This window comes from Stegostoma tigrinum, chromosome 19, assembly GCF_030684315.1.
Source record: "Stegostoma tigrinum isolate sSteTig4 chromosome 19, sSteTig4.hap1, whole genome shotgun sequence".
NCBI lineage: Eukaryota > Metazoa > Chordata > Chondrichthyes > Orectolobiformes > Stegostomatidae > Stegostoma > Stegostoma tigrinum.
In genome coordinates, this window is record NC_081372.1 from 36,255,636 (window position 1) to 36,277,840 (window position 22,205).

General features: G+C 39.7%; 1 protein-coding gene across 2 annotated transcripts in view; it reads right to left on the reverse strand.

The window, feature by feature from the left end:
* Window positions 1-1,227: 1,227 nt before the first annotated feature.
* bpnt2 (3'(2'), 5'-bisphosphate nucleotidase 2) overlaps window positions 1,228-22,205 on the reverse strand; it is a 53,684-nt gene continuing 32,706 nt past the window's right edge. The window contains exons 4-5 of one of the 2 annotated variants that reach the window (XM_048550362.2): window positions 10,742-10,903; window positions 1,228-3,439 (exon numbers count right to left, since the gene is read on the reverse strand). In XM_048550362.2, the coding sequence (XP_048406319.1) occupies window positions 3,162-3,439; window positions 10,742-10,903 (440 nt within the window). In that variant the 3' untranslated portion in view covers window positions 1,228-3,161. The remainder of the gene's footprint in view (window positions 3,440-10,741; window positions 10,904-22,205) is intronic. The other variant, XM_048550363.2, reaches the window with a different exon arrangement.

The following is a 22,205-nucleotide window of genomic DNA, read 5'->3' on the forward strand; positions in this document are numbered from 1 at the left end:
TAGGCAATTTAGCACGGCTAATCCATTTAACCTACACATCTTTGGACTATGGGAGGAAACCACAGCACCCAGAGAAAACTCACATAGACACAGGGAGAATGGGCAAACTCCACACAGTCGCCTGAGGGTGGAATCGAACCCAGGTGCCTGGAACTGGGGCAGCAGCGCTAACCACTGAGGCACCATGCTGCCACTTTTTGTTTCTTCCCCAAATCCACAAAACCCCACCCACTATCCACTCCACCCTCCTCCTTTCTCCCTTGCTTATTTATCCTTCTTTACTTATGGAGACCAAAACTGTATGCTACAGGCTGAATCTGATACATATGCCCTTTATACCTCAGCCAGGTCTGTCAGAAATTCTGTTAAAAATTGACTGACTTCGAAGATCCCATTCAGGGCACATTTTGTGCAAGTGCTACTCAGCGTTTCTTCCCAGTGGTGCTCAACATGGAGGGACGAATGTAGGTGGCAATCAGCAGGAACTTTCTTTGTCTATGTTTTACCTGATGCCATCAGACTTCCTGGGGCCTACAGTCAAAGACGAGAACTCAGAGGGCGACTCTCTCCTGGCTGTCTACAACTGTACTACCAACCTGTTTGACCTGTTCTAATGGCAGGAAATTGTCACTCATCGAGAGATGCTGATGGGGAAGTGGCTGTTAAGTGGGACGCAGCAAGTATGGCTTAGAAAAGATATTGTTGTGTAGCCATGGCACAAATCTCCAAAGTTTGGCACAATATTCCAAATGATAGTAAGGAAAACTAGGCTAGGTTTGATTGGGTGAGGTATACCTCTGCTATTTCCAGTACCTAGATAAATATCTGGTGAACAATCCAATTTTATTCTTAGTTTTTTTTTGTAGACTCTTAATATAAGTGAGTGTCTTGCCAGGTAATTTAAGAGGTAACAACATTGCTATTGGCCTGGGTAAAAATGGCAGAATTCCTTTCTGAAGGGTATTGGTGAAGCAGATAAGCTTTCCTCACAAAGAAGTTTGTGATTAGTATTAACATCACTACCACTTTATTTTCCATATATTAACCAATTGAATGTAAACTCTTCCATCTCCTCCAACTTAAATGCCTGCATAGCATTTTGATTGATGTCTTTGAAGTCTGGGTGTCTGGATTGCTAGATGAGTAACATTACTGCGCAATACTGTCAATTCTTTTTCCTCTGCATCAACTTACATAAGGAAAAAAAAAATCAGAGACTGGACCAAATTCTTTTCAATATTTACTTTTACACAATGAATAAACAATCCAAACTCTAAAATAAAACTTAATAGTGCAATTCCATCAACCAAACATACAAAGTTAAATAAGGTAACAAGCTGAATGTGTTTCTGTTATAATCATTTAAAAATCATGAATCCAGTTCAGCACTGTTCAATTACAGAATTCCCTTAAAGTTGATTATTCACCAATAATAGACAGTTTCTGATATTTAACTAAATAGATGGGACAGGGATTTGTACTATGCTGTGCCAGCATCTCAAAGATACAGACTTAAATTAGTTTTACATAGCAATACTCTGGGCTAAGTTATCAACCTCAGTTAAAGGAATGCAATCAATCAATAATAAAAAAAATTGACTGAATGAAGGTCAAATGATAAAATAAGGCATTCTTTGGGTTTTCAGAGTTAACATGGGCTTTTGTATAGTGCTTCTGTGGATTGTGCTGAAGTACCATATTCACCACAGGATCATCTTGAAAATTAGCAGGTACCCAGCTTGAAATTCTGTTAATTAGTTTTAATAGATAGAAACTCATTACTAGTTAGCTAGTGATTTTCTGAGATGTGCTGTTTGGGAGCACTGGATCATGGAGTCACCCATAAATGTTACTCAGCAAAATAACATTTAAGTAATGCTCTGCTTTGCAAACATTCACAGCATCCAGAAAGTTCCCTTGTGATCTCAAAACAGAAAGTGAAATGTGAAATCTACAAAAGGTATTGAAGTTAACCGTCTTAATTACTCTATTCTGCTTTAGCACTAACTAATCACAACAGTTTTTAAAAAACATACTTAAAAATTCACTATGTTTTAACCTTCAAGAAAAGTGTTGGAAAACCTGATTCAAAATAGAATTGCAATTTTCAAAGGTTGCTTTTAGATAGCAAAGATTTCTTAAAGTTTTTAAAAGTCTTAAATTTGACTTAGAGGACCATTTACTGATTAGCTTCATCAGATATTCCTATCCACACTCCTTAGGTCACCAAGCTAAGAAATTATCATGGAAATCAACTAGTTGGCTACAGCTTAAAGGAAGCTCCATTCACCACATGGCAGGTTTAACCAAATATCCAGCTTCACATAATAGAACGCTATATGAAAATTGTGTTTAAATTTAACATAGCCACTAGAAAATGCACTATGATCATGATATTGCTCTTCAGCACAGGCCAATGTATAGGGTAGGAAGAGAATTTAATCTGGCATGAATGCTCTTATTGGAAAACAGCAAATTAAATTTCAAGTATCCCAAGCAACAGTTACCAGTGTTGAATATTTTGATACTTTCCCATTCTTTAGTGAATAGATACCTCATCCTCACAAGACGCTGCATGCTACATGTCCTTTGCCAGCCAAGATGGTATTAGGTGACTCTAAGATGTGTGAGGCATAGTCCTGACCACTCTTCTACCAATTATATCTCCCCTACCTGATTTTCAATCAAGTCTCCATGTCTCATCTGCTCAGATAACACAAACTCATTACATGGAGAATTATTCTGTCACAGTGAGTTCATGCTCCAATACATTAAAGAAAATGACCACTGAACATGTAATTATTAGGGTCAAGCATTTAACAGTAAATAGTTTACCCTACTAGTGTAGACTTACAATTTTAAATATCACAGTGAAAGGTTTATTTAAACAACAATTCCGTATGTAAAAAGAATGCTCAAGGTGGTGTAGGCCAGTCATTTAAATAAGATGCTATGTTCTTGGGAAACAGTGTTGAAATTAAATTTTTTAATCGTTTGACCAATAAAAATGGTTTTAGGAGCCTTCAAAGTTGATTTGATTTCCTAGTCAATGGAGAAGAAATCCATCAACATTATTTGTGAAATATTGAGCAGGCTATAGTGATTTTCACCACCATGAGCAAAACAGCAGAGAGACCATTTTTCTCAAGCTTCTGTAAAGTCTACATTTTTGGAGCAAGATTTTTAAGATCAGGTAATCGTTTAAGCAAAGCATGGTGATCTATCCCAACAGTTGCTACAAGTCCACCAGTATTGGAAGGAGAGTCACTGTAATCAATGTTATTGCCGTCAATTGTTGTCATCTGACCTCCAAGAGCTTTCAGGATGGCATTACCAGCACAAATGTCCCACTTCTTAATGAAGGTAACGTGGATGTACAAATCTGCGCTGTCAGGTTGTATATCTTCTCTAGTATCCAAAAGTGAAAGAACTTTGTATCCTGTTGTGTATGGGAGCAAGAAAAAGAGACAATTAAAATAAATGATATAGAAAAATACAGATGAACATTCAGTCCTTTAAACCTGCCACGCCATTCAATATGAGCATGGCTTATTGTTTCACCTGAAGAAAAAATATAAAACAGTTTTAAAATAGTAAAATAATGTTGGTCAATATGACAAAAAGCTAAAAAAAAAGCTCATGTTTGAACTAGCAGCAATGTAATCAGTAAATATCACGTTAAAACAAATGACTAGTAGACTTCACTGAGGCTTCTGAGTTCTAAGATAAGGCAGCAGTATGGCCAGAAATGACAGACGTAACTAAATGTATTAATTACTGCTGTTGCTCAAGAATTATTCAATCGCTCCAACTGGAATGGTGTCCAGTGTGAAATATCAAGTTACTACACAAATTCAGACTGCAGGTAGGCAGTGCCTACAAACACGCTCAGTGTAACCCTGCATCTGCACCAAAGGAGACTAACATAGTAACACTGACATTGAAATTACTCCTGGTAACTGGGAGGTGCAGAAGGCAACATCCTTCATCAGATGGCAGGTCTACAAGCGATCTCCAGCACATTCTTTGTACAGGTGAGCTTTATTATGTTCCTGGCTGTGCCCAGTTATCACCAAAATCACCACTCCCACCTGCTGGGTGGGTGGATTCTAAGCTGCTTTGGGGGCAAAATTTTAAAACGAGGCCCTGGCGTTTCAATGGCCCAGATCTTACACTGACAAAGTTCACTCATTCTGCCACAAACCTGCTGTACTTTAAAATTGGGACTTGGAATTCCTATCTTAATCAAGTTGCTCAATAGGTAAATAATAACAATCACAGTAGTTATTTAACATAATCAACAGCAAAATCATGATTTAAACTTCACTGAAAGGATGTGGGCATTCCACATTAATTGACCATTCCTAACTGTCATTAGGAAACCGATGCTGAGTTGTTCTCTTTAATAACCACAGTCCACTTGATGTCAGTACAGGCATATCAAAATTAAGAATGAAGTTCAGGTTTTTGACCCAGCAGCAGTGAATGAATTCAGGGTTGTGTGAGACTTGCAGGAGAGGTTTTAGGTAGGTCCTTTATAGTTACAATTCTGGGCAAGAGAGATCATGGGTATGGAGGATATTCCCACAGAAGCTTTTGAACGTTGCTGTTGTGCACCTTGATGCTAGATCAACATGGTCACCCAAAGGCTGTTTGCACAGTGGCTCCGCGGTTAGCATTGGTGTCTCACGACACTGGGATCTGGGTTTGATTTAAGTCTTGGGGGCCTGTCTTTGTGAAGTTTGCACGTTCTCCCCATGTCTGTGTGGGTGTTTTCCGGCCGTTCCAGTTTCCTCCCACAGTCCAAAGATGTGCAGATTAGGTGGATTGGCCATGATAAATTTCCCTGTAGTATCCAGGGATGCCTGTAGTATCTAGGTTAGGTGGGGTAGCCACTGTAAAAACCCCATGTGGGGTTCTGGGGATGGGTTGCAGGGTGGGTGGGATGCTCTTCAGAAGGTCAGTGCATTCTTGTTGGGCTGAATGGCCTCCTTTTGTGCTGTGGGGATTCCATGATTCTAGATATTGCAGCAGTTGTTGTTAAATGGAATCAAAAGTAAAATGATATTATAAACACGGTTGACATAAATGTTGAATTACAGCAGTGAGCAACGCATGTGGGGCTGTAATTACAGAGGAGTGCTCAATCTTATAGGGGCCACAGCAATCTCAGGGCAAATGTAGCCATTTCCCACAAAGAGTGTGTCACATTGGAGTGTCAACCAGCCCAACATTGCACAGTTCGCACCAATAAAGTTCAAAATCTCTTTGGGAGTACCTTGGAAGAGAATGAACTGCTAGGTCTTTCTCTTCATGAGCAGTAATGTTGGAATGTCTAAAGTCATGAGAATATTTTACATTCTATATAGTGGCATTTGTTCATCTGCAAGTACTGTTCTATTTCTGATTTTGGTGCAACTTAATATCATAATAATACAACATAATTTCCATTGTCCAGTGGATTACACTTCACTTAGTTTTCTGATATTCGCAAAGAACTTAACCAAACATTGGCAGTTGATCTGTTAATAAGCAGCAGTATAGGAATATTTGCTTATGTCAAGTACTACATATTATTAATAACTATGCAGCTGGCAGATGATAATCAAAAAAGGATCATTGGATCAGGCAAGTAAGTACTGCAGACAAATTCTGACCCAGATCATTGATGTAACATCGAGTGATAGAATCCAACAGCTAGGGAAAAACCTGTCTGGAATTATCAAGAATGCAATTACAACTGAGCCACAAACCCAGGCAACATAAACTAATTCAGGACCCAACAGGCTGCCACTCAAACTCAAAAGAGGCGTTAATTGCCTCAGGTCAAGACATTTCCTTTTCTTTCATAGGATGTAGATATTGCTAGGAAGGTAAGAATCTAGTGTCCATCTCTACCTGCCCTTGAATACAGTGGCTTGCTAGGCCATTTCAGAGGGAGCATAAGGGTCAACCTTGCTGATGTGAGCCTGGAGTCACATGTAATTCTGGCCAGATAAGGATGGCAGAGACATTAGTGAATCAGATGGGTTTTACAATAAATCAATGATAGCATCATAGTAACTGAGTTTGTTTTCAGTTCAGGTTTTCTACTTTTTTTTTTACAAATTTCACCAGCTGCCATGGTGGGATTTGAAATCACGGCCCCAGAGCATTAGCATGCATCTCCAGATGCCTGCCCATGGTCATTGTGCTTGCATTCCTGTTTATGGAGTAAGACCCAACTGGTGCCACAGCAGAGCCAGGTTGGGTAGTGGCCATTGCTGGGACTACAGGCTGTTCCCAAGGAAGAGGAGTCTACAGAGGTCAGTCCTCAGGTACCAGCCGGGGTGTCAGTAGATCTAGACTGGCAGAAGGGCATGAGGACATTGAAGAAGCTGGATACATGGGATGGGGAATATTAAAAGGCAGGTGTGTGTGCCCAATAGGCACAGGGGCCTCCAAAGGAGGGTCCCTTTTGCCCAATAATACACTGTGCATGAAAGCTGCCAGGCTACCTGCTTGGTATGGGTCACTCCCTGCAGCGGGTAAAATAATAATGGCTGTAGATTGAGGTACTTAGGTAGTTGTTAATTAGTCTGACATTTCCACCACCTTCCGTAAAAAGGGAGACAGGCTGATATTGAATAGGAAGGCAGCAAGCAGGCTACACTGCATTTTACATGCCCCTCTGCCTGAAAGCAAACTGGCAGGGAGATATTAAATATTATAAATCCAGCCCATGGAGATGTTTGTTCTATTTGTGTAGTTACTGCATAGATTCCTTACACAGTGGCAATTAATTTTGATTGTTGCTAAAGCAAAAAGTCAAAGTTAGAAAGTTGTCAAAGGGCACATCAAGACATTTCTCAAGAATATAACTTCAAGGGGAAAAGCAGCATCTACATGACGTGAGAGAACAGCATTGACCGTTCGGCGAGTGAATTCCGTTTGCTAGAAGTATTGTCACAGAGAGTGTACCCATTAATGCTGATTGACAGTTAAAAGCCAGTCTTTGTTTACAGTCTAAACCAGGCAAACTGTCTCTGTCTGGTCAGACAACTGCCCTGTGAAATGGATCAGTGAATGGCTGTCACCTGTTTTATTGAATAGAAACAGGCATACTGACTGTACATATTATTTTTGTCTGCAACTAACCCTGTGTACGAATACACACAGCTTCTAGTACAGTCTGTGGGAATATGGCCCACATACCTAACACCACACTGGTACTGGAATTCTTAGACTGTATTATCATCTGTGAGAGAGGAAGAATGAGTTTTTGGCTTGACAGCAACATCCTGTTAGTACCAATCAGCACTTTCCTCTCATGCAGTATAAATTGTGGTCTTCCCCTTGAATTTGGATTTTTGTGAAACATCATGGTGTGTGAGAGATGTAATGTTTCAACAAAATGTGTGTCTTCTTTCAGGAATACTCAAGTTTTGTACCACCAAATGTTTACCACTTCCCTTTGTTTCAGGAAAACAAAAAGAAACCGCCAAATGCAAATACTATTTTGTGTGGGAAAGTACATGGTAAATGCATTCAACAGGTTCATCTGTCATTCTCCTTCAATGCCATTATCTTCATTGGTTGCTTATGTGCATACTACTCGTCACTGTTGGTTTAGGTGGTGCTTCGATTTGAGGATGACATCTAAGGGCTTAATGTTTCTGCTTCTGCTGTGGGTCTTTGTGAGACTGAACAGGCTGATTCTTGAACCACAGATCTTTGGAATCTGGGTGCAGGATATGCCATAAGGTGATGGGATCAAGAATGTGGGAATAACTTCTTTTCCTTTCCTTCTCTGCCTCTGCTCTATTTCATCATTAAGGCATTTGAATTCAAATTACAATGTAGATTAATTGGCAAGTTGTTGCCATTTTGAACAATTGGTAGCAGGCTCCTCCCAGTCTATAAAGTCAATGCCACTGCACTTCAAGGAGGTAATAACAGCAGCTGCAGTATTTTCTTTGTCCTCCCATGAAACAGCGGCTATTTGAGAATTGGTGAGACTTTTTTTGCCATTTGGACACAGCATCCTGACTATTGTTATTAATTCTTCCAGACTTTGCCTCAGGGCTTTTGGAACTGGCTTCAAAAAGGACTCTTGTTTGATAGTCCTGGCATTAAATTTGCAGAATGCAGCAGAGATGTTGCTTGTGGAATTGCCCTAGTACTCATGTTGCTAAAACTCAGTCCAGGGCTCACTAAGGAACAGGGTTAAGAGATCATAGCTGTTCTACAGCAAGACTTTGATTGATTTTCTGAGATTTTTTGTTGTCAAATGCTTACCGTTTATGATTTGCAAAGGAATGAATTGACATAGCCGACCTGGTTTGGATCTCCTGATCAATAGTGGGACATCTTTCACACATGCTAGAGTTTTTCCTTCATCATTTATGGGAGGCATAACATTTCAATGAGTAACTGTGGCGTGGCCTATAAGCTCTGGTAACAATGACATGCAAAGACAAACTGAGTCCCTTGTTTGCAGAGTTGAAGACATCAAGTCAGTTTACTGTTGGAATGGATGCAAGGTTATATAATATTTCCACCTAGGCAGCATCTAATGCTTACACCAACAGCAGTTGATTTTTGATCACGTGACTAATTATCAGGTAGGTTGTAAATAATATGAGGGCTATTACAGAGGTTTGCTTGATACCTGCATGAATTTTTTAGGTTTCTGCTTCAGATCTCCCACTGGTATCCTTAAGAACAAGAGCAGAGCAAATTGGATAGACACTGGTCTTCGCCACGTGCGACAATGTTGATTAATGGTGGAACATATTTTCATGGTTGAAATGACACTTGGAAATTCTTCTTGAGTTATACAGAAAAAAAGATAGGAGCAAGAGGAAGCCATTCAACTCTTCGAGCCTGTTCTGCCATTCCATAAGATAACAGCTGATCATCGAACTCAATACCCTATTTCTGCCCTCCCCCCATATGGCTTGACTCCTTTAGGCACGAGAGCAATGTCTACTTCCTTCTTGAAAACACAAAGTTTTGGCTTCAAACACTTTCAGTGGTAGTAAGTTCCACAGACTCAACACTCTGAGTGAAGACCTTTCTCCACGTCAAAGTACGACCCCTGGTTCTGGATTCCTGATCATCGGGACCATCCTTCCTGTATCTAACCATCTTGTCCTGTCAGAATTTTATAGGTTTCTATGAGATCTCCCCCTCATTGTTCTAATCTCCAGTGAATACAATCCTAACTGTCTCAATCTCTCCTCATAAGCCAGTCTTGCCAGTTAATTTGGTAAACCATCAGTGCACTCCCTTTAAAGCAAAAACATTCTTCCTCAGAGAGTAAAACTGCACACAATATTCCAGATGTGGCCTCGCCAAGGCATCCGCACACTTATTTTCAGCGACTGGTTCATGGGGGCACCCAGATCTCATGGATTATTGCCCGCTCTCATTTGACTACCATTTGAATGGTAATCTGCTTTCCCAGTTTTTGCTACCAAAGTGGGTAATCTCACATTTATGCACTTTATCCTGTATCTGCTGTGCATCTGTTCACTCACTTAGCTTGTCTAAATCACATTGTAACATCATTCTCATGACTTTCAAAAAACACTTAATCAAAACATTTTTTAAAAAAGTCATCATTTAAGCACTTCACAAAAAAAAACTGAATTCAAAAACTAGATGACTAATTCTTTATTGTTTGCAGCAATTCAGTAGATAAGCACATGCTCAGGAAGTGTTAAAAGATTACTGTTACAGATGTCTTCTGCTCGACTTAGCACCTCACTTCCCCTGTCAATTTGGCAAATGAAGTAATACATTCTTAAAATGCTCTTTGACGCCATGTCATTTGCAGGTTGGAAAGGATGCACCTAAAAGATATTTAGTCTACTACATATGAGAAGAGGCAAATATGCCCCTACATGGTTAAAACAGAATATGATTACATACTTACCACATATTGTATGGTTATGATATTATGAGCACTGATTAGATGCAGCGACACCACTGTTCAGCATTTCACAAACACAATGTCAGGATTCAATGTCGCATTGACAGGCTTCTGAGCCTGGATATTACAAGATAACAGCTGTATTTTCTTTTACAAAACACAAACCAAAATTAAAACAATAGTCATAGAAAATCAAATGCTAACATCTCTATCTGAAAATCACTTCCTTCATCACCAGCTTCCTCTTGCCACTCAACATATGTAAATGCCAGTGATGAAGCAGGCTCTGTCTATATACCTTCGCACCCACTGCTACCTCCATCTTCCTTAGGAACCACAGGAAGGATAGCAAGTAGTGCCTCAGATGATGGAGGAATGTAGCCTATTAATGAGTGCCCCTCTCCCTTCTTTATTGTGACCACATAGCTCCTAAATGCATCCATCAAACCCAAAGTTTTCAGTCAAACCGGTATTGCAGTCTTTGGGATATTCCTGACCATTCACTTTGCTGTATGGTTGCTTTTCAGCTCCTGTGTGTTATTTTGGCTGAAGAGCTCCCACTAGGCCTGGTGGTAAACTGACCTAGGATCACAGTGATAGATGTCATACATTAACCATGTGTGGGTGGATTTTGGAAATTCAACTACAATGCAATATATCAAATTGCTTGGTTCGATGCTTGGATTAATTTTGTTTTTAAACAAAGTCATTTTTTGTCTTCATCTACGAGTGATATTAACACTGTCGATAATATTACTGAATTGATCTATGAAGGGGAGGAAAGAAAAATTTATCAACCTAGATTTACTAAATGAGATTACTCACCTGCTCCACCAGCAGGGATAACTGTGGTGTTACTTCCAAAAGCTCCTTTGCTGTAAGACAGCACTGCTCCTGCATGGGATCGGGAGACAATTACTGTAGGTGTCTTCTCATTGTATGTTTTCCGTGGATGAATGTTTGAAGCACCATCAACCATAGCCCAAGCTACAGGATGGAGAGTAAAAGCAGCAGATCATTTTGGATGCCAAGCAAAGAATACTAAAACACACCAGCTCTTAACCATACAGTGTTTTTAGTCATTTTCTAATCAATTGCTTCAGAAATGTTAAAGAGAGGCTTTAACTTCTGCTTCATGGTCTAGTGATAGAGGCACTACAAGTGCACCACAAGAGGCGCCCCTCCCCACCTTGGTTTTACAGCAACGGATGCAACACGTGTCTGTTCACTTTCAATATTAACTGATAGTTATTAATTGTTAATTAATTGTGTTAAATTGTATACAGCTACAGGCCATTAATTTGAGTCCTAATAAATGTATACAGACCACTCCCTTACCCCCTGACCCCCCCAACCCACCCCTCACTTTTCTTTGCTAGCATTGCCCTTAATAGGATTTGCTATTTAATACACAATTGGTCTTATGGGTGGTAAAAACACACATAATAAAAGTCTATTCTTAATGGTGTCTTCTCTTTGTCTCAAAAACTCCATAACCATGAGTGATAATAGGAGGAGAAAATGAATACATATAGGCCCCTCACTCTACTCCTCTCCCTCTCCTCACTTGTTATTGCTAGCATTGCACTTAATAGGTTTTGTTTATAAATATTCAATTGGCCATGTGGGTTATTGGTAAAAAAAATATACATATATGTAATAATAAAGTCTATTCACAACAGGTTTTCATTTTTCAATCTCACTATAACAAAAAAATATAATCACAAGATATTGGGAGACAACATAAAAAAAAATTACTGTTGGGTCCTCTTGTGGCGCAGTGGTAGTGTCCCTACCCAAAATAGAGAAAACAAAAATGACTACACATAGGAATGGCTGGAGGCAGTGTGTTAATGTCACTTGATTAATAACCCAGAACCCTAGGTTAATGTTCTGAGGGTACAGGTTCAAATCCTACCATGATCGGTGATGAAATTTGAATTCAATAAAAACTGAAATAAGGGTCAGCTCACCTCATGGTGGCCATAGAACCATTGTTAATTGCATTTAAAAAAGTGAATACACACAAGGAACAGTGTCCCTGACTCTGCATGGAGAGGTAAGGTTCAAACCTTATTCCCTTCCAGAGGTGTGATAGCATTTCTGAATAGCTTGCTTAGAAAGTAAGAATGAGGACACACAGAGAGACTCTTGTAGTGCAGGGGTAATGCCCTTTTCTCTGGATCAGGAGGCCTGGGTTCAAGTCCCACCCGCTCCACGGTTATGTCCTAACATCTCTTAACAGGTTGACTGAAATATCTAATGAACACACACAAGCTAAAACTATCTTTGTTAGGTTAAAATTTGTAATTTTCATTAATTTGTGGTAGGGACTTTAACCCAGACCTTATGGCCCTGAGACAGGGACACTACCACTGCTCCACAAGACCCGTATCAATTATTTTTAATCAATTTGTTTGGGCATGTTATGCTTAGATCTGGGGCAGCTGGGACTTGAACCCAAACCTTCTGACCCAAAGATGAGTTAAGAGGTATGTGCATATAATGTGTTCTAAACAAATGTCATGGAATGCAATGATTGACTTTAGATCTATTATTTGCCAGCTGATCTTGTGGAACAGAATACAGTACTAGTGTCCACAATGGTCGAAAAACTCATTGGAGGTCAAATCAGTATCTTGAACCTCACATTTCATCAACACTCTAAGTATATGGTTTGGATGTTAACATATAGAGATTGGTGACAGATTCTGCAAGAATTGTCTTTTTATGTACCAATCATGCTCTTGCGTTTTCCAACAAGTTTTGCATTTCTAATTTGAATATAGTCTGCAGTGAATATAGCTCAAAATCAGAAATAGCACAAATGTCATTGTCCTTTCTGTCATGCCATAGACAATACCTGCTAACTTCATTTAGGGTTGATACTTTAACAATAATGGCTTATAATTCCTCATAACAGTAGTCTTAGCTCATTCATCTTTTTAATAACTGTGTAATTATTTGGGTTCATTGTGCTTTTCCATAGTAATGAATAAAAGATTACGGCGCTACCTAAAAGAATGGGTTACTTAAAGGTTATTTCATTTATCTGCAGCGATTGAAAACTAAATAAAATTGAAAACATTCTCTGTTCTCTAGTTGTTCAAGATCAGAAAACCTTGTTTGAATTTCAGTATTTTATAGTTATCCATTGTGAATCTTTAATAAACAGGGGAGTTTTATCATGTTCCGGTACCTACATTTAGCACAAAAGGAAAATTTCAGGTACTAATTTTCAAGTAGCCTTCTATAGACTGAGTACTATGTATTTAATAAAAGGAAGAAACTCAGAATTGCATATGACTATCCAGTGCTTTGTGTTGCTTTGAACCAAGTACTAATACTTGCAAATAATAATTGCCAAACCGAGTTGCAACAAAGCCGCAAAACACCACTGAAGTACCTAACAATTCTGGATGCCTGACTCAGCTATCGAGTCTATTTTAATTATTTCAATAAAATATTTGACATCAATTTATTATCCTTTCAATTTAAATCAGAAATTACAAAGGCACAGGGTTACTTCTGTTCTTATTGATTGACTAATGCACTTTAAACGTAATTGTTGTCTTGGATAAAATATGAATTCATACCATTTATATTTTTTTCAAATAGGATGCTGACATTTTAATCTAACTAACAACCTATTTCTCGTATTTCATTTAATTCAAACCATCCTTCTTTGTGACATGGAAAAAATATCATTCCATCTTCATGGGATAGTGTGTGGGAAGATCAGATGAATGGAATAGCAACAGGAATTTGTCAAAACATTGTTATCTTCACAATCAATGATTATGGGGAAACACCTTGAAGCGAAGCAGGTTGGAGACCAATTAGTTCCATGTCATTTCTAAGTTTGAGCGAAAATTAGTCAAATTTTATTACATTATCCGATTCCTAGAGCAGGCTCACAATGGGGCAGATTTTCCAGTGGTCAGACAGTGGTTGTCATTGTAGGTAGAATTTACACATGGGAACCCTGTGGAATTTCTATCACAGCACGCTCTGAAGGAATTGCCCAGGAATCTGAACTGTCCAAAGGGTAATTCCTTTCTGTTATGATCCCGCTGAATGTCTCAGTTTATATTGGAGACTTTAGATAGACGGTTTTGATGAAATTAAATAGTTACTGAGGAAAAGTTAAATCTATAACACAACCTCTGCATAAATATTAAACAGAGCACAGATTTACCTCACATGGCACCAACTGCACCTCTCCGAGATCCCTTATACACCTTCAGAACCTGACCAAGACCCCCGATATCTGTTCCCCTTCTCTTTGTTCGCTCCTACCTGATCTAACCCAACCACCCACCTCCGCAGTTGGACTTGACCCTCCAGCCAACTGACCCAACACACTCTCACCGCGCCCCCTCCCCCCCAACCCCTGCTAAACATGACCTAATCTAACCCCTGGCAGCTCTCTCCCAACCAGAACCCCCCAGCACCATCCCAGCAGATCCTGAAGTGACCCAACTAATCTTTCCCCTGTCCCCCGCTGAACCCAACCTGATCTGACACCCATAGCCCCTCTGTCCCTACCAGACCCAACTCAAATAAACCACCCTCACACACTGCCCTGTTGTCCCAAACTCAACACCGCTGTCACTGACCCACTTTCCCATGCACCTGCTCTCACCAGGACTGAGGCAAAACACACTCCCCCACTACCCACCACGAACCTGACCCTTCCAGTCACCTACATCCCCAACCCATCCCTCCCCCAATGGACCTGATTTCTTCCAAACAACCGTCTGTTTCATTTAACTGCTCCCCTTGCCACCTTGCATTCTCCATGCTATTCCTTTCCCCACAGCATCCTTCCCAGCTGGCATTCTACTCAGTTGGTACCCTACTTAGTGAGCATCCTGCCCGTCTGGCCTACTCCCCTCCCAGCCCCCAACATCACACTTACCTTCTGTACTTAAACCCCTGACAGCAGCCATTAAAGTGGCTGACAGAACCTTTCAATTTCAGAGCACAGCAGCCGATTGCTATGAAAAGGGGACAAGGTTTGCCTTTCTCTGTCAGTCCTCTACTGTGAAAGAACTGTCAGAATGGAGGTTATGACTCCGCATTTCAGAGGGAAACTCGAGCAGAATCTCCTCTCAGAAATGAACCATTCTGTCTTTTAGTGAAAATTCACCAGAGTGGCAATCTGTATGTGATGGTCGCTCCCCAGACAAAATAGTGCAAGATTTTACTCAAAGCTTGAGGGAAAGGCTAAGGTGCACATTATCTTCAGATCCCATCAGGATGTATATTTCTTGTGACATATTTTACTACTATCTCAGTCCAGTTTATTTGCATAATTGTTGCAACCACTGTCACAACCATGATTTGGTTAGTAATGGTTAGATAGTGATACTCTGGCCTCAGTCAGAAAACTGGGTTCAGGTTTCGCTTAAGCACAAGCTATAGGATTACCTTATATAAATCCCCTAGTCACTATTTTGAGCAGCAGGATAGTTTTCTCTGATAATCCTGATCAATCATTTTCTCTTAACCAATTTCATTAAAAAAAATACATCTGCTCATGGTCATTTGGCTGTTTGTGGAAGCTAACTATGTGCAAATTGACAGCTGTGTAACCTCCACTAAAACAGTGACTAGATTTCTTCAGTGACAACCTGAGGGCAGAAGTAGTGCTACATATAAAAAGGAAACATGCACCTTAATGGGATTTATCTACAAAGATAACTGGCAGCTTTAAACCAATACAAACAGTGAACGGTAATTTTACCCTATGTGTGTAACATAGTGGTTCAATAAGATTGTGGTTTATTTTTGGATAACCCCTGAAAGAAATGTGAGGTTCAAGGTTAAGATCACCATTTCCATCAGTCTTAATTTGAACACTTGGAGTATGGCAATTCAACGACTGCATTTGTGGCCATGGAAACTACTTCCAGGCTCTCATCATCACTTTAAGGATCATAACATTCTTGTCTGCAATTATCCAGCAAAAAAGGCTTTCCAACATCCATCAGATAGTTCAGTTAGCTATTATACATGTATGCCTACTATGGCACACAAATATCCTGCATGCTGTGCCTGTCAGGTGTATTTAGAGAGGTTCCTTTTCTTCCCATCTATCAGGTTAGTTCTGTCCTGACCATTCATGGATTTGTGCAACATTAATTACACAAATATTGATATACATTTGTTGCTTTGACATTTTTTGTATTTATTTATTCCTGCAGGGTGTTTAAGTGAAACAAATTCGTGAAGTAGTATGTTAATAAATAAATATTGTTGAAAACAGAGATAACTTATTAATAATTGACCAGATCTTGCAGTGGCTAGCAAACACACAAGTCATCTATTGGGCTTGAATGTGTCCACAGTCATGAAGAGTAATTATGAGCAACACAGTGTCTAAATCTGTAAGTGTCAGTTAGAATTGTGAATTCAATATCAAATCTGGTATGAGAAGTGAAGTAATGAAAGGGAAAGAATAACTGTATCAAAAGAGACAAAAATTATAAGAAGAGGTTTTCTTAAAATGTACAATAATTGAAAGGAGGAGACTCCACACTTCTGAATATTAGACTTTTAATTCAAAATTTTTATTGAATTCTAATTCTACCATCTTCCACGGTAGGATTAACAGTCCAGCGATAATACCGCTAGGCCATCGCCTCCCCTTGGACATTTATTTTAAATTACATATTTACACTCTCTGGAACTTGTTATCTGATTTCTGCTTTTAAAAAATTAGGGCCAGTAGTCTCTTTTTTTTTAAGAACTGTTTGGCCAATTTTCTTTATCTTGACATGAAAATTGAATGTGTAAGAACCTGTCTTTCTTTTGCCAAGTCATGATAGTCTAACACAGCTTTGAATGCAAACACTGAATTCATGTCATGTCAGTAAAGGTGGAAAAACTGAAGGGCAGAGGGTGAGACTTGTGTTTCATAGCAAATGGTGCCTGGGAGCAGGGGATGACAGAGTAAATAACTGTAGGAGTAAGCCATTCACCTTCTCAATTCTGCTCTGTCATTCAATATGATCATAGCTGATCAGCAAATTCAGTGCTGTGTTCCAACTTTGTCCCCATATCCTTTGATCCCTTTAGCCCCAAGAATTATGCATAACTCCTTCTGGAACACATTCAATGTTTTGGCCTCAATCACTTACAGTAGCAAAAAGTTCAGAGGCTCACCACTCTCTGGGTGAAGAAACTTCTCCCCTTCTCAGTCCTAAATGGCCTACCATACATGTTTGGATGTGATCTCTGGCTCTGCACTCCTCAATCATTCCTGCATTAACCCTGTCTAATTTTGTCAGGGTTCTATGAGACTCCCCTCATTTTTCTAAGCTCCAGCGAAAATAACAAAAACAGAACTCGCTGAAGAAACTCAGCAGGTCTGGCACTGAGCAAACAGAGTTAATGTTTCAGATCCAGCGACTCCTCTTCAGAACTGATGGTAGCCAGGAAAAGTTTGGCACATATAATGAGGATGGTGAGGGGGAGGAGTAAATAATTGGTGGAGATGGCGCCCAGAGACAGAGTTGGGCAGAGAAAGGACTGGGTAAAGGTCACCCCGAAAGAATCAATAGCTGCTGATGGGTGCTAAAATTACTGAAGTCTGTGTTAAGTCCTGGAGCCTGCAGGGTTCCCGTTTGGAAGAGGAGCTTTGTTGGAGCACTGCAGCAATCCTGAGACAGAGCTGCTGGCCAGGGAACACGGTGGTGTGTTGAAGTGGCAGGCAATCAGAAGCACAAGTTCATTTTTGTGGATGGGACATAAATGTTCTGCAAAGTGTTCACCCAGTCTGTGCTTTGTTTCCCCAACATAAAGGGGACAACATTATGAGCAGCAAATACAGTAGACTAGATTGAGTAAAGGGCAGCTTCACCTGGAAGGTGTGGACAGTGAGGAGGGTGGAGGTAAACCAGCAGGCTGTAATTGCATGGGAAAGTGCCACGGTACTTGGGAAGAGAGTGAAGGAGGAATAGGCCAGTGTCCTCAAGGGAATAATCTCCTGCATAAGGCTGACAATGGAGGGGAACAAAATGTGTGTCTGGTGCTAGCATCCTGCTGGATGTGGCAGAAATGGCAGCTAATAATCCTTTGGATGTACAGGCTGGTGGAGTGTAAAGTGAGGACCAAGGGGATCCTTTCAGTGTTGTGGGAAGGAAGACAAGGATTCTGGGAGATGAGGTGAACACAGCTAAGGGTTCTGCCAACCGTAGTGGTGGACTATCCTCAGTTGAGGAGGAAGGTGGACATTTTTGAGGACCCCATTATCAAATATGGCATCACCGGAACAGACACAATGGAGATGGAGAAACTGGAGATGGAGATTCGAATCGAGTCTTTACAGAAGGCAGGGTGTGATGATGTAGAGGATAAAGGAACTGCAGATGCTGGAGAATCCGAGATAACAAAGAGTACAGCTGGATGAACACAGTAGGCCAAGCAGCATCTTAGAAGCAGAAAAGCTGATGTTTCGGGCCTAGACCCTTCATCAGACAAATGATGAAGGCAGCATCAGAGAAACAGGATAGCTGACGTTTTGGGCTGGCTGAAGATTTCTGAAAAAAACGGTCCCGACCCAAAATGTCAGCTTTCCTGTTCTTCTGAAGCTGCTTGGCCCACCGTGTTCCTCCAGCTCCACGCTTGGTTATGGTTGAAAATTTACCCCCTTTCACCTAACACAGCTCTGAAATTGCAAAGATACTCATGAAAGAGGATGGAGGCGGCTTTGTGGAAGATAACAGCTACAAAGTTTAATTGTTTTAAGCATGTGTTGAATACCTTTAAATCGTCACAAGTACAAGTACATTTTTTGAGTCTCTTTGGTGCACTATTCATTTAAACATAATCCACAGCAGATCCACTTGACCCGTCGCTGTGATGTAAATTGTCTGATTGATACATTTTTTTAATATCATTTATTTTAATTTGGTGTTTGAATTTTAACAATAAACATTTTTGTGTGTCTGAAATCAATAGTTAATTTTTAATTATTAACTACTTTTCTGTAGCAATGGTGAAAGTTTTAAAAGCAGTTTGTGAGGGCAATGTCAGCAGTGTAATGGTTTTTTGTTAGCTTTTAGGATTTTACACAATTGCACCTTAAGGTTTCTGTTAGAAATTTCTGGGCCAGTAGGTTTTTTCTTTATGCTTATGGGAAATACCCATGCCTCATAATGAGAGATTTTGTTCTAATGTTTTTGTTTTTGAAAAGTCCTTACAGCATTGCTCCTGAAAAATGAAAAATCTAGAATAGATTACTTGAGCATAAGGAGCCAGTAACAGTACTAAACCAGATGTGCTGGGATTAAAATCCTGAAGAGGTGACTTGAAGCTGAATACATTTAAACACTGTCAACAATAGCTCCCAGAACAGGCGTTCAGAGTTTTAAATTTAGGAGTTAAAGTCACAGTTATCTTAAATTTGCTGAGAAAGGGTTTCTGGTGTGATTACTATATAAGGGCTGCTGTTGGACACTGTGCAAGGAATGTCTTTTTTTAAACCTTTTAAAGGAGCACTTTGGGATGAATTAGATTACACTTTTACACAGAGTTTAAAATTCTTGTACGTGTTTCATTAGTAAATAGATTGGTTTATTCCATTGTATTTTCATTTTTTTTTGCTTAACAAACTTCAGTTTCATTCTTAATATCAAAATCTGTAACTTTATATGTTTCTGTCTCAGTGAGAGACTACCTCATTAAAACAAAATTTTAAAAAAAGCACTATAGTTAACGAGCCAGATTTTACTCTGGGAGCTGTCACAAATCAGCTGGGATCATAATAATCATTTCCTCCTTATAGACCCATTTCAACTCTCTGTTTAGTGTTTACTCAAAATTCTTTTTATATTTTTAAGATCACTTTAAAGGCTATCTTTCCCTATCTCTGCAAACTCTTTCAGCTAAACTTCTCCTCACCAAGTCCCACAAAAATCCTCAGGCCTTTTGCATTTCTAATTTGTTCATCTCAACTCTTAACTCTTCAATGCAAACAAGCAAAATACTATGTACTTGGTAAAGAGAAAAACCCCGTCAGAAACTATGATCTTAGCATAAGCTATTAGACTATTAGACAAGGCTGGTATTGATTCAGTGATGTCATGAATGTCCTCTTTGTTCCTACCTCAGAGAAAAGTGTGGTTGTCAGTCAGTCAGTCATTCATTCATTCATTCGCACAGGGTAAGTAATTCGAAAAGCAAATAGAAAACTGAAGGAAACAGTTCAATAGGAAGCTTTCTGTTAGCAGCCATTTAAAAGGTCTAAAATGAATTTCTCCACCCAACACTGAAAACACTATCGAAAGTGACCATTTTGTCAATTATGATAAAATTCATTTCAGAGATAAACTTCAATGCTAAAATCATTGTGTTATGCAAATCAGCTTTTGTATTCAATGATTTTGAAGATTCATTAGCTAGGAGTTCTGTATTAAAATAGATTAAAATGATGAAAACAATAACTTTTCGTAATGAAATATGGTCCAATTTAAGCAACATTTCAATAACATTCACAAGTGATAAGCTATGATCATATCCAACAAGAGAGAATCTACCATCGTCCTTAGACATTCAATGTTGCTAAATCCCCTATCAACATCCTGGAATTACCACTGGCCAGAACTTGAACGAGACTCATCATATAAATACTGTGGTTACAAGAGCAAGTCAGAAGCTGGGAATTCTGCGATAACTCACTCATGTCCTGACTCCCTAAAGCAGGTCCACCATCTATAAGCCACAGGTCAGATACGTGACGGAATACAGTCCACTTGCCTGGATGAATACAGCTCCAACAAACTCAAAAAAAAAACTTGCCGCTGTGCAGGACAAAGTAGCCCACTTGATTATTTCCACATGCTTAAATATTCACACCATCTGACATACAATTGTAGCAACGTTTCATCTATAAGATGAGCTGCAGAAATTCATCAAGGCTCCTTAGACAGCACCTTCCAAACGACAAACTATGAGAAGGACAAAAGCAGAACATACACACAAGTATCACCATCTGCAATTTCCCTTCTGAATTATTCACCATCTTGCCTTAGAAATATATTACTGTTCCTTTACTGTTGCAGGATCCTTTCCTAACAGCACAATGAGTGTAACTATAGCAAATGGAGTACAGGGGTTCACAAAGGCACTCACCACCACTTTTGCCAGGACAAGTAGGGATGGGCTAGAAACGATGGCCCAGCCAACAAAACTCACCTGAGTGAATAAAAAAAATTACACAACATAGCTCCTGATCTTCACTTCAACAGAATGATGCCGAGTAGAAAACAGTCGGGGTGCTCATTAGGAGTCCATGGCCCTCAACTGATTTGCCCCTCGTTCTGTGTGTTAGCTTTCAGTCACAGTGCACTAGCCATAGAACTTACCATGCAGGAAAGAGAAGAAATGTATAGGTAGACAAAAAAAAGTCTTATGTTCAGCCTTTAAAGTAGGTTTCTACTCAAGACTAAGTCACTAGTGACAGGAATCAACATGTAGGCAGACAGATTCTCCACTGTAGTGAAAATAATGCTCTACTCCCCCTGTTGTACCCAAAGCATGTTCTTAGCCATTTCCACAAGGAGGAAACTGGGGGTGGTTTCTAATTGAACATCTGCAGTTCATGGAAGCAACTACATGTTAAAGGTGCAGCTGTCTCAGTCAGATATGGAGCAGGAAGTCAAAGCCACCAGAGGTTCCTGGAGATAGAGATCTGCTCGAGAGACCTGTTCGTTAAGGTACCCTTTCTGATAAGGTCAGTGGACCCTGCTGAGATGCCATTTGGGATTGTTAGAAGTAGGCACAATAAACTATACAGGAACTGATAGTTTTCCTGACAGTACCAATCAACTCATTTAGATCTTCTGCTCTTCAAATACTTGGAAAAAGGAGCTGTTTACAGTCTGGAGAAAAAAAAATGCTTGCTATTTTACTCTGACTATTGACATAATGGAGATGATGCTCTCATGGTATTATTGCTAGATTATTAATTCAGAAACTCAGCTAATGTTCTGGGGACCCGGGTTCGAATGCTGCCACATCAAATGGTGGAATTTGAATTCAAATTTTTTAAAAATCTGGAATTAAGAATCTAGTGATGACCATGAAACCATTGTTGATTGTTGGAAAAACTCATCTGGTTCACTGATGCCGGTCAAGGAAGGAAATCTGCTGTCCTCACCTGGTCTGGCCTGCACGGGACTCCAGAGCCTTAGCAATTTGGTTGACTCTCAAACGCCCTCTGAAATAGCCTAGCAAGCCATTTAGTTGCATCAATCACTACAAAGGCTCAAACAAGTGAAAC